Here is a 12,315-nt window from a genome sequence, read left to right as displayed (position 1 = left end):
GGGCACAGGGAGCCTTGTTCTCCCTCTGGGCTCCTCAGGCTGAGAGTGATGCTGAAGATAAGGCAGTGACTCAGCAGCACAAACCCAAAGTCAAAGCTAAAGATATTTTGTGAAATTTTCCCTCATGAAGAGAAGCAGTTTAGAGAGAGTTCAAAATAAAATGCCTAGGATTACCTCAAAAAGGCTAGTCCAGCTTCTCAATGTTTTCTTTCTACAGCCCACAATGCTCAGAGTGAAGCAATGTCCAACAGCAGCTCCATCAGCCACTTCCTCCTGCTGGCACTGGCAGACACGCGGCAGCTGCAGCTCCTGCACTTCTGCCTCTTCCTGGGCATCTCCCTGGCTGCCCTCCTGGCCAACGGCCTCATCATCAGCGCCGTAGCCTGCGGCCACCACCTGCACACCCCCATGTTCTTCTTCCTGCTCAACTTGGCCCTCACTGACCTGGGCTGCATCTGCACCACTGTGCCCAAAGCCATGCACAAGTCCCTCTGGGACACCAGGAACATCTCCTATGAGGGATGTGCTGCACAGGTATTTCTGTTTATGTTCTTCATCTCAGCAGAGTATTCTCTCCTGACCATCATGTGCTACGACCGCTACGTGTCCATCTGCAAACCCCTGCACTATGGGACCCTCCTGGGCAGCAGAGCTTGTGCCCTCATGGCAGCAGCTGCCTGGGCCAGTGGCTTTCTCAATGCTCTGCTGCACACAGCCAATACATTTTCCCTGCCCCTGTGCCATGGCAATGCCCTGGGCCAGTTCTTCTGTGAAATCCCACAGATCCTCAAACTCTCCTGCACACACTCCTACTTCAGTGAACTTGGGCTTCTTGCTGTTTCTGGCTGTTTAGTATTTTGTTGTTTTGTGTTCATTGTTTTCAGTTATGTGCCGATCTTCAGGTCTGTGCTGAGGATTCCCTCTGAGCAGGGACGTCATAAAGCTTTTTCCACCTGCCTCCCTCACATGGCTGTGTTCTCCCTGTTCCTCAGCACTGGCACATTTGCCTACCTGAAGCCCCCCTCCATCTCCTCCCCATCACTGGATCTGGCCCTGTCAGTTCTGTATTCAGTGGTGCCACCAACCCTGAACCCCCTCATCTACAGCCTGAGGAACCAGGAGCTGAAGGATGGCCTGAGGAAAATCATCATGAATGCTTTTCACAAGTTGTAAATTTTCATTCTACTGTATAACTATTATGATATTACACAGTAATGCCTATTCTGTGTCCTGTTTTTTCCGCTGGCTTAGGTATCACACTTCTTAAAATTTGTTCACCGGAAAATCTTTGTCATTACTCTTTATAATTCAGTACTTTAATCCCTAGTGTCAACCACAGGCTATATAATCCAAGAGCTGTACTACATATGTGCTTACACAAAATAAAGAACTCTGTATGCCATGGTTGCCTGATATGTTTGGCTTCTGTGGAGCTGCAGGGTTGGTGCCTCTGGGCATAGCTGGGGTGAAAAGGGAACCCCAGTGCTCCTCACTGCCAGGCACCCCCAGGGCTTCTGCTCCATAACCTTCCCTTCCTTCACTTCCACACTCCCCTTCAGAGCCCCTGTGTTAGTTTAAGATCTCAGGTCTCTTTTATCTCAGTCCCAGTCCTGCTGTGTGACTGTGCAGGCACTGCAGGCAGGGACAGGCTGTGGGCACTGCTGGGACAGAGCTGGGCTCTGCAACAGCATTTCCATCATGCAAGGGCATCTCCCTAGTGCAGGGCCTGAAAGCTTCAACCTCCTTCCCAATTTGCTCTCAAGGATGTTCCCAACAGTGCCCTGGAGAGGAGAACAACACTGACAGCCAAAGTGTGGCAGTGTTCAGGGTGGGGCTGTCCCAGCAGTGCCCTTGCAAAGCCAGAGCTGCTTTCAGCAGTGCCTCTCACCCCAAGGTAAAAACAGAGGTTGTTCTTCCCTTTGTAGAAGGACATCAAGTGACTGGGTCAGGAGTCTGTGTTTGCAGTGCAGGGACATTCCACAGCCCTGAACATCCTGTGTGTGTGTGTGAGAGGACATAAACCCAGTGAACACAAACACCTTCAGCTGTTTCCGGAGTTTCCAGAGTCTAACATCCCCTGGGAAGCCCTGGGTGCAGGGCTGGGATGAGCTCCTGTGCCCAGAGCTCCCCATGTCCATCCCTCTGGCCCTGGGGCACCTCAGGCAGGGGCAGGGCAGGATGACACCGCAGGGCTGAGGTCCCTGCCAGGCTCTGGCAGTGGCAGCAGAGCCCAGGGTGTGGGTGCCCAGGGCATACCCCTGGCCTCCTTGGGGGTCTCAAAACCCCCCTGGCAAGGGTCTCAAAGACCTCTGAGTGAGACCCTGGTGTCACAGGTGCTGAATTCCAACCCCTGGGGGAAGTTGTCAGCACAAGGAGAATGGAAACAAGCTACCAAAACCAGTGAAGTGTAAATTAGATTGTTAGAATGTAGATAAATAGACTTTTGGGAATGTTTATGAAAAGGAACACGTGGCTAAGATGGAGAATTTGGGGGGTGGACACCTTTTCCTCCTTCTTCTCCATGTCATCCATGCTGGGTGACATGTTGGCACCCTTGGATTGGATGGGGTCAGGGCTGGACCATTTAATAAAAATGTATTGTATTGGGAAAATTTTGTAAACATGTAATACATAGTACAAACTATATAAGACCTGCATTCACCAGGCAGATTCCACCATGGATGCCAGGCTGAGCAGACCACTGCTGGCCAGGCAAAACGTCCCTGAGATATGAAACAATAAACAATCCTTGGAAAAAAGAGAAAACTGTATCCAGCAATCTCTCTTCGGCTGCTTCGGGAGAAAACCAGGGTTTGAACCACCTTCATGTCCCTCTGGGGTGATCTCGGGGCAAAGGAGAAACCTCAGACTGGGACACAGGGAGCCCCTTTCCTGCTGCAATGAACTGTCTGTGTGTGTGCCAGGGAAGGACCCTGGACACCCCTGGGGCTGTGAGCAGGGCATGAGCTCAGGGGTGGGCACCTGACAGAGCCCTGACATTTCTGGCTGTGCCCATAAGAGCAGAGTTGGGTAAGGTGGCTGTGGTTAAACCCCTCTGGGCATCCAGTGACAACAGAGTGTCTCTGTCACGGTCCCTCCTTACACAGAAAACAGGAGAAAATAAGGTGAACAGTTGTGGGTCACTATAAAGAGAGATTAATGTTAAGGGGACAGAAAAGCAAGGGCCAAATGTAGAAGAAAGGAAAACCATGGAGAGACAAGAATTCACTAGACATAATGGTTGCTCTGGAAGACAAATATATTAATGCAGAAAGTCTAGAGAGCCTCTTGTCCCCCTCATGTCCCTGCTGATCAGGACATCCCATGGAATGGAAGATCCCTTGGGTCAGTCCATCCCAGCTGTCCCATCCCTGTGTCCCCAAGAACATATGCCCACCCCGACCCCCCGCCCGCAGCCCATTGGTTTGGGGGTTGCAGAGATGCCTCATGTGGGGCCAGCCCTGCTCAGGAGCAGCCAAAGCCTTGGGCTGGGACCAAACCCACTCCTGGCTGGGACCAAATCCAGCTCCAACAGCCAAGCACAGCAGGACAGGGGCTACCCTGGGCAAAGGGAACTCCATCCCAGCCCCACCCAGGCCAAGGGGGCTCAGGGGGCTCTTCCCACCTCTGTTATTCCACAATTCAATGAATCTATTCCTTGGAGAGCTCTTTGAAGACAGAGTTGACTGACAGGCAGAAGTAGAGCTATAAAATGCACCAGTACAAACACAGCAGCTCCTGTGAGCAATGAACCCTCCCAGGCCAGTGCTGTGGCAGGAGAAGCATCCAGGAGGAGGAGGATGAGCTCAGTGCATGTGTGTGTGTCCCAAGGCACAGAGGGTGAGGGTGGCAGAGGTCAGGGCAGAGCTGGCAGTGGCAGGGCAGATCCAGGGGCAGTGAGATGGGAGTGTGCAGCCTGCAGGGACACAGCAGCAGCTGTGGGACAGCACAGGACAAGCTATGCTGGACATGGCCAAGGGCCCTGGCAGGGCTGGCAGTGCCCAAGAGAAGCCAAGTCTTGGTGCCCTGGAGCACAGCAGGGTCTGTGCCACCAAGGGCTGGGAGGAGACACCTTGTCCTGAACCTAGAATTTGTATCATTTGCAACAATTCCATTAGGTTCAGTGTCACAATGTTCTCCTTGGATCCATGAGGCCCCACAGTGTCACAATGGTCCCTTGGTTCCATTTGTCCCGCACTGTTACATGAATCCTTAGTTCCATGGTGCTGTGAACTGTCACAATGGTCTCCTTGGTTCCATGGTGATACAGGTGCCACAATTTCCATGGTACCACAACTGTTCCTTGGTCCCACGAGGCCCCACAGTGTCACAATGGCCCCTTGATGCCATGACACTGTGTAATGTCACAGTGGTCTCCATGATTCCATACTGCCCTGCAGTGTCACAATGTACCATTGGTCAATGAGGCTCCAGTGTCACCATGGCCACTTGGTTCTATGGACCCCCCACTTTGGTCCACAAGGCTCTGAAGTTCCACAATGGCTCTTTGGTTCCATGAGGTTTGGTACAGTCACAATTCACTCCTTGGCTCCAAGAGGCCCTGCTGATTCACGGTGCCCAGGATTCCATAAGTTTCCATGGAGCCACCACGGTGTCCTTGGATCTGCAATATCTCAATGATCTCCTTGGTACCATCCTGCCACAATGTCTCAATGGCTTTTTGGTTCCAAGAGTTTCCACAGTGCCACAAGGATTTCCTTGGTGCCATGAGGATACAAAAATGCCACATAAACATTGAGCAATGCCTGATTAACACAACCAAGAATATCTGTCTCCATTAAAATTAGGGGTTAAAGGTGAGAATGGCACCAGCAGCTTCCATCTGCAACCGAGACACAGGAAAAGGACAGGGACAGAGACTTCAGCTGAAAGACTCTGTGAATTCACAGAACCACTAGGTTGGAAGAGAACTTCGAGATTAAGTCCAAGCCCTGCCTAACACCTCCATATGGCACCACTTGCCATACCTAGTCTTTTTTGAACATATAGGGATGGTGTCTCCACCAAGCCCTGGATAGATCTTACCAGAATTTTACTGCATTTCCTGTAAAAAACAGTTTTTCTAATATTGAACCTATATTTACATTGGCAAAGTTTAAGACTGTGTTCTCTCATTCTGTCAGTTGCTGCCTGGTGAAAGAGACAAGCCCGCACCTGACTAAAACCACGGTTCAGGAAGTTGTACAGAGTAGTAAGGTAACCTCTGAGTCTACTTTTCTCCAGGATAAACAACCCCAGCTCCCTCAGACACTCCTCACAGGGCTTGTGTTCCACACCCCTCACCAGCCTTGTTGCCCTTCTCTGGACACACTCCAGCCCCTCCATGTCCTTCCTGAATTGGGGGGGCCCAGAACTGGACACAGCACTTGAGGTGCTGCCCAACCAGTGCCAAGCACAGGGAAAGAATCACTGCCTGATCCTGCTGCCCACACCATTCCTGATCCAGGCCAGGAGCCATTGGCCTTCTTGGCCATCTGGGTACACTGCTGGCTCATGTCCAGCCTGCTGTCCATCACTGCCCCCAGCTCCCTTTCTGCTTGGCCACTGTCCAGCCACTCTGTCCCCAGCCTGGAGTACTTCAGGGGTTGTTGTGACCAAAGTGCAGGACCCAGCTTTTGTTAAGCCTCAAATTGATGGACTTAATCCTTGGATCCAGCCTGTCCAGGTCCCTCTGCAGAGATTCCTAACCTCCAGAACACTCACACTAAGCTTGGTGTCATCTGCACATTTGCTGATGTTGCACTCAGTGCCCTCATCCAGATCATCAGTGCAGATATTGAAATCCACGCTGGCTGGCTCTGATCCCTCAGCCATCCTGCAGGTGCCCTGTGATGACACTCAGGGTGATCTGTTCTATCACCTTGCTGGGCACTGAGGTCAGGCTGACAGGCCTGGAGTTCCCCAGATCCTCCTTCCAGCCCTTCTTGGGGATGGGCTCACATTGGCACCTCCAGTCCTCTGGGACCTCCCTGGTGAGCCAGAACTGATGATAAAAGATGGAGAGCAGCTTGGGGAGCTCATCCAACAGCTCCCTCATCCCCCTAGGATGGATTCGATCTGGTCCCAGAGACACCTGTGAGCATCTGAGTGGCTCAGCAGGTCCCCAGCTATTTACTCCTGGATTTCAGGGAGTCTGTTCTGCTCCCCTTCCCCATCTACCAGGTCAGGAGATCACTTGTCCTGAGGACAAAATGTCTTATACTTGAAAACTGAGGCAAGGAAGGGGTTAAGTTCCTCAGCCTTTTCTTCATCTTTGGCAACCATATCTTCCCCCAATAAGGAATGGAGGTTCTCCTTGTCCCTGCTTTTCCTGCTAATGTGTTTATAAAATAAGTTTTTTTATCCTTCGCTGACACAGCCAGGCTATATCCTAATTGAGGTTTCACCTCTTATTTTTCTGGATGACCTAACCACATCAATAAACACTTCCTGAGTTGCCTGCCCTTCTGTCCAAAGGTGATGCAGCCTCTTTTGTCCCTGAGTCCCTGGAAAAAGCTCCATGCCCAGCCAGACCAGTTATTTTCATTGCTAGCTGACTTTTGGCACATGGGACAGGCTGTTTCTGCTCCCTCAAGATTTCTTTCTTGAAGTGTCTCCATCCTTCCTGCAATAGTTTGTTTTTAAAGACTGTTTCCCTTAAAAAAATCAGCATACCTCAGAGCGGCACCTGGGGGTCCAGGAGGGCACTTGGAGGTCACGGAGGAGAATCTGGGACCCTTCGGGATCCGGGCGGGCACTGGGGGGCCTCTGACGGGGCTCTCTGGGGCGCAGGGCATGATGGGAGTTGTAGGCGCGGGTATAATGCAGTTTAAAGGAGCTGCGGAGCATCATGGGAGCTGTAGACACTGCTGCAAGGTCTCCCTGGGAGGTGCGGAGCATGATGGGGGATGAAGTCTCAGCTGCAATGGCGTTTTACCGGAACCGTGGAGCATGATGGGAGCTGTAGTCCCAGAAGTGCCTCTTGCAGAGAGTTTGGGGTCTGGGAGGGCACTGCGGGGACACTTTTGCCTCTGAACGGCGACTTTAGGTCCTCAGGGGAGAACAGGTATGGCTCAGGAGAGTTTGGAGGGATCTTGGGGAGCTCTAACCGGGCACAGGGCATGGCAAGAATTTTAAGCGACTGACTGGTTTATGAGGCACTCTGAGCTCGCGGGGGGTGGCAGGAGATGAATTCCCAGAAGTGGCTGTAACGGGCATCTGTGGGCCTGGGAGCATTCAGGGGATTCTGGGATATTTTTGGGAGGTTCCCACATGAGCGCTGAGGGGACACTTAGGGATCCTGGAGGTTCTGGAGGAAATCTATTGAACATGGCGGGGGGGGGGGGGGGTAATACCGGGGTTCAGTGGAGCGCGGGGTTTGATGGGTATTGTAGTCCCGGCTCCAATGGGCTCTATGGGGGCCGAAGGGCATGATGGGAGTTAGAGGCAGAAAGGAAAGATGGCGCCGGCTCCAGGCACCACCCCTGAGGCCCCGATCCCCGGCGCTGAACATCCTTGGTGGCACCTTGGGCTGGCACACACCTGAGGAGTGTGTCTGTTTTCCATAGGGAAAATTAGGAGGTTTAGATTGCATCAAAAATAACAAAAAGGAAAAATTCCTCTTTCCCTGAGAGCAGCCACCTCTCCAAGCAAAGCAGGTCCCAGGTGAGTGAGGACAGACAGGATGGGGTTGGGAATGTGGAGCAGAATTGTCCACACTTGGTCAGAGCTCAAGGCACAGCTTCTCTGAACAGGCCAGACCTCCTGAGGAGAGACTCTGGATCAATATCAGTCAAGGAATGCTGCAATCAGCTCTGCTTTGAAGAGATTAGTTATAAAATCCATCCTTTAAAATAGGAACACATATTTTTAAGAAGCACTTCAAAGTATTTTTCCATAACTATTGTAGGAAACTTTTCTAATGAAGTGCACCAGGCCAGAGGGAAATTAAGGCAGAGCCATTGTTTGTTAGGAAACCTCTCAAGAACTCCAAGTGAGAATCAATCTCCAAAGTTTCTTGAAGTTTTAATAGGTCCCAGGAGTGAGAAAGTGTCCCCAAGCCACAATCAGAGCAGAGAACTGGAGGCAGAGATGACAGGTGGGGACAAAGAGAAGTCAAGTCTTGGTGCCCTGGGGCACAGCAGGGTCTGTGCCACCAAGGGCTGGGAGGAGACACCTTGTCCTGAGCCACTGGGGCCTCCTGGCACAGCCCCAGCAAGGCTGGGCACTGTCACCCCTTGTGCTGCCCTCAGCATCCCCCCACATCCCAGTAGCCTCAGGGATCTGCTGGGACCAGTCCCTGGGGAGCCTTGGTCAGGAATGGCCCTGGGGGCTCCTTCATGCTCCCAGGGACTGCAGGTTTTTCAAAGGACTTTGGGTTTTGCTTTTGCCTTGGAGTTTCTGAGAGCTTTGTGCAATCATGGCCTCCAGTTATCTCCTTCAATTAGTCTCTTGAGATCCTTTGTCAGTAACAACACTCAGTGGGGCTCAATGCCTCTAGGTGCTTCAGCTTTCAAAGGTTCTTTACTTTTTCCATTCTACACTGAGTTTCTGAGAACTGACAACACTCAGGCAAAGAGGGGGTTTCAATTTTTTTTAAGCAATCCAAAATTTTTAAGTTTCCCCACTGCAAGCAGGCACAAGGTGCCACCAAGGAAATTCCTCATCCCCAAGGCAGAACCCTGCAAGCAATGTTTGAGACCTTTGCACTTCTTGGTTCCCTGAGGCCTTGCAGTGTCACAAAGACGCCTTGGTTCCAGGAGGTTCTGGATTTTCACAGTGGAGATTTGGGTCCATGGGGCCCCATGGTGTCACAATGCTCTTTTTGGATCCATGAGGCCTTGATCTATCACAATAGACTTTTGTTCATGAAGTTCTGTACTCAACAATGGTCTCTGTAGTTCCAAATTGTCACAATGCACCCTTGGTTCCATGAGGTACATTGGTGTCACCATGGTCTCCTTGGTTCCATAAGGTATCACAATGTCACAATGGACCCTTGGTTCCATGAGGTTCCTGCAGCAGGACTTCCCCTGTGGCCCAGCAGAGCTCATCTGTTCTGTCCATCAGCTGGGCCATAACTCAGGGCATCTTCCCCCTCTCAGGAATTGCTGAGATAACCCAGGCTGGACATCTGTCCTGTCCTGAGTTCCCTCTGGTGCCAGGCAGGTGGAATTCCCAGCTGATCATGAACATCTTGCCTTGAGAGCAGCTGAAGGGAGATAAGCCTTGAATTGCTGAGGGACTTACACTTCACTTACTTTACAAACTATTAAAGCCACACAAAAGTTTCACAAAGCAGAAGTCTTCTACATAGTCCCTGCAAACGGGCAGGGCTTCTCTCCCATGTCTGGATGCATCTTCATGGTTTCTTTTCTGGAAGCTGGGTGAAAGGGCTCCATGTGTACTCCCTCATCAATTTGGTGGTAAGTTACATTGACTCCTGATCTCTGCTATTTCTTCACTAGCTGTAATATAGGTAACTTTATTGTGCACTGTGTTTGCATCTACCTGCACTTCTTTTTTTATCCTGTAGTGGAAGTAGCCCATTTAAAGATTCTTGTCTGTTTATGTTGAGTCCGTTCAGTAAATAATTCAGTTTAGAATAGACCTAATCAGTCATGCTAAAGAACTTGTGAGCAAGAGCAATTTGTGCTGCAGGCTACCTGAAACAGAGCTACTGAAACAGAGCTACTGCCAGAAACCTGAGCATAAGGCAGCACTTGTCTAAGCTTTCATTCCATTTGTAACATACTTCATTTAAGAACAAAATGAGAGAAGACCTTTTCTACATTTATTCCTTTCCTGTTTATACACTGATTTCAGCAAATCCAGTTGATATTGATCCCAAGCAACTCCTAATGGAGTCTGAATAGATAGGAAAATCAAAACCTTTTATGGCTGACAATGAATCACACTTTGTTCCTACCCCTGCCCCACCATTTCCCTCATCCAACCCCTGGCACTCAGAGCAGCCCTGTGCAAATCTGAGCTTCCTCCAGTCCAGGCTGTGCCTGCAGCTTTCAGCTCCTTGGCATCAACTCCCACCTGTTTTCCTTGCAGAAGGAGCTGCCTGAGACACAGAGGAATGTTCATTTATTTTCAGCAATCAGAACCAAGGGAAGGAACAGCTCCATAAAGTCATTCCTCTGCTGGATATTACATCTGCTTTCCACAGCAAACAGTCTCAGAGCAATGGAAAATACATTCTGTGCCCAGCACATATCCCAGGATGCCCCAAACCCTCCCTGCCCAGATTCTGCCCAGATTTGCTCTTTGCACACATGAGTCACATGCTGAAGTCATGAGCTCCCTCCATGCCCAGAAAAAGGAAAAGAGAGAAAGTGGCTGCAGAGCTCTCTTGTGCACAGCTACAGCTGCACTAATGCCAATATTCTGGGCTCACAATACCTTGATCCAACACGCTCTACTGCATCTGTTACCTGGGTAGAAATCTGACTGGATGCCAGACCCAAGGAGTGCTGGGCAATGGAGCCACATCCAGGGGTGTCCCCAGAGCTCAGGATTTGGGCCAGGGCAGTTCAGTCTCTTTCTTGCTGATCTGGACGAAGCCATCGAGGGCACCCTCAGTCAGATGCCAGGTGAGCCCAGGCTGGCTGGGAGTGTGGCTGTGCTGCAGGGCAGGAAGCTCTGCAGAGGGATCTGCACAGGCTGGAGCCATGGGCCCAGGACAATGGGATGAGGCTCCCCAAGGCCAAGGGCTGGCTCCTGCCCTGGGCTCACAACTATCCCAAATCCCTGGCCGTGCCCTGCCCCTGATCCCCACAGCCTGTCCTGTTTCCTTCATCCCTGCAGTGCCAGGCACTTTCTGGGACAAGGGAGCTCTGCTGTGGGGATGGAGGGAGGTGCAAGGACCACCCCTGCACTGGGAACCACAACTCATCAAGTTTGTGTCCTCTGGGCTCAGGAACTTGTGAGACTCAGAGGCACAGAAATTTCTCTTCATGGCCAACATAAAAAAATAAAGCAATGATATAATTTAATAAACATCAAATTCTTCCCTCAACTGTGTGCAATGTTAAAGTAGTATCTGATGTACCCACCATACACAAGGTATTTCATTACAGGAATATTTTTAAACAAAGACTTTAGAAAGGGTGATTCTGTGATAAATATTAACACAATTAAGATGTTGACTGATGTGGAATGATTAGAGAAGAACTGGACGAGGAAATCTGGGAAGAATGAGAAGGCCATAGAGCCAGCTGATCTAGTGAAGAGATGTCCTTAGACATGGACATTTAAACAGGAGAGGTGGAAACACCCAAATGAAGAGGGACATGAAACAATAGACAGTGTAATGGTAACACATGGTAGAGGTGAAGGGCAGTGTTTCTTCTCCTGCCTCAGTAGACTTCCAGGAAGTTTCTGTTATCTCCTGGTGGGAAAACCTTTGACATTTCTTAAAGTACTCAAGTAACCCAGCTAATGAGTTGTGCTCATGCCCTTTGTAAGTGTCAGGTCCCCTACAGCCCCAGGGCTCCTGTCCTATAAACATCTGCTCCAGTCCAGTCCAAAATTGGGAGTAGCACCATCCTGGTATCATCAGGGAGCTGAGTCTGGAAGGGACCTCAGCAATGTTTTAGTTTTGCTTCTTGGGGGGTCAAGAACTGGTGAGACTCAGAGGCACAGAAAAGTTTCTCTTCATGGCCAACATAAAAAATTGTAAACAGCACATAATTTTAAAAGCATCAAAACTCTTCTCTCAGCCATATGAGAAGACCCAGCAGCATCTGATGTGCCCACTTATCCACAAAGGATATCCATACAACAATATTTTTAGATATAGACAAAGGTAATTGTAAAAGACATAAGTGCAATTAAGATGTTGACTAATGAGTTCTTTAAAGTTCTGAAGGACAGACAGGGCAACTCCTGTAGCTCAAAGTGGGAAGATTACTCAATTGAGAGACATTGGAATACCCAGAGTGGAGGTAGAGGAGGAAATCTGGGAGCAATGGGAAGGCCATAATCCAGCTGGTCTAGTTAAGAGATGTCCATAGACATGGTCATTTAAATAGGAGAGGTGGAAAACTCATGAATGAAGAAGGACATGAAAAACCTGAATATTGGTGGACACAAACAGAGGGAAAGATCATATTTCTTCTTCTGGCAATGTACAATTGCAGGTATTCCTGCTCTCTTGCAGTAGAAAACTTTGACATTTCTTAAAAGTACTCAAATGATGGTGCTAATCACCCCACAAGCTGCAGCTCTTGTACAGCCCTGGAGGTCTCCTGTCCCAAAAAATATATGCTTTTATCTAAAACAGGGATCAACATTGTCCCAGGATCA

General features: G+C 50.0%; 1 protein-coding gene across 1 annotated transcript; it reads left to right on the top strand.

Annotated features, from left to right (window-relative positions):
* Positions 1–220: 220 nt before the first annotated feature.
* On the top strand, positions 221–1,173 carry LOC306816091 (olfactory receptor 14A16-like; the record flags this gene model as incomplete). Its single annotated transcript, XM_079332581.1, has 1 exon — positions 221–1,173. The coding sequence occupies exon 1, from the start codon at positions 241–243 to the stop codon at positions 1,171–1,173; it is 933 nt and encodes a 310-aa protein (XP_079188707.1). The 5' UTR covers positions 221–240.
* Between the last annotated feature and the right edge of the window lie 11,142 nt (positions 1,174–12,315).

Source organism: Erithacus rubecula (assembly GCF_903797595.1).
Source record: "Erithacus rubecula genome assembly, contig: scaffold_361_arrow_ctg1, whole genome shotgun sequence".
NCBI classification, from domain to species: domain Eukaryota; kingdom Metazoa; phylum Chordata; class Aves; order Passeriformes; family Muscicapidae; genus Erithacus; species Erithacus rubecula.
This window is presented reverse-complemented; position numbering and strand designations above follow the sequence as displayed.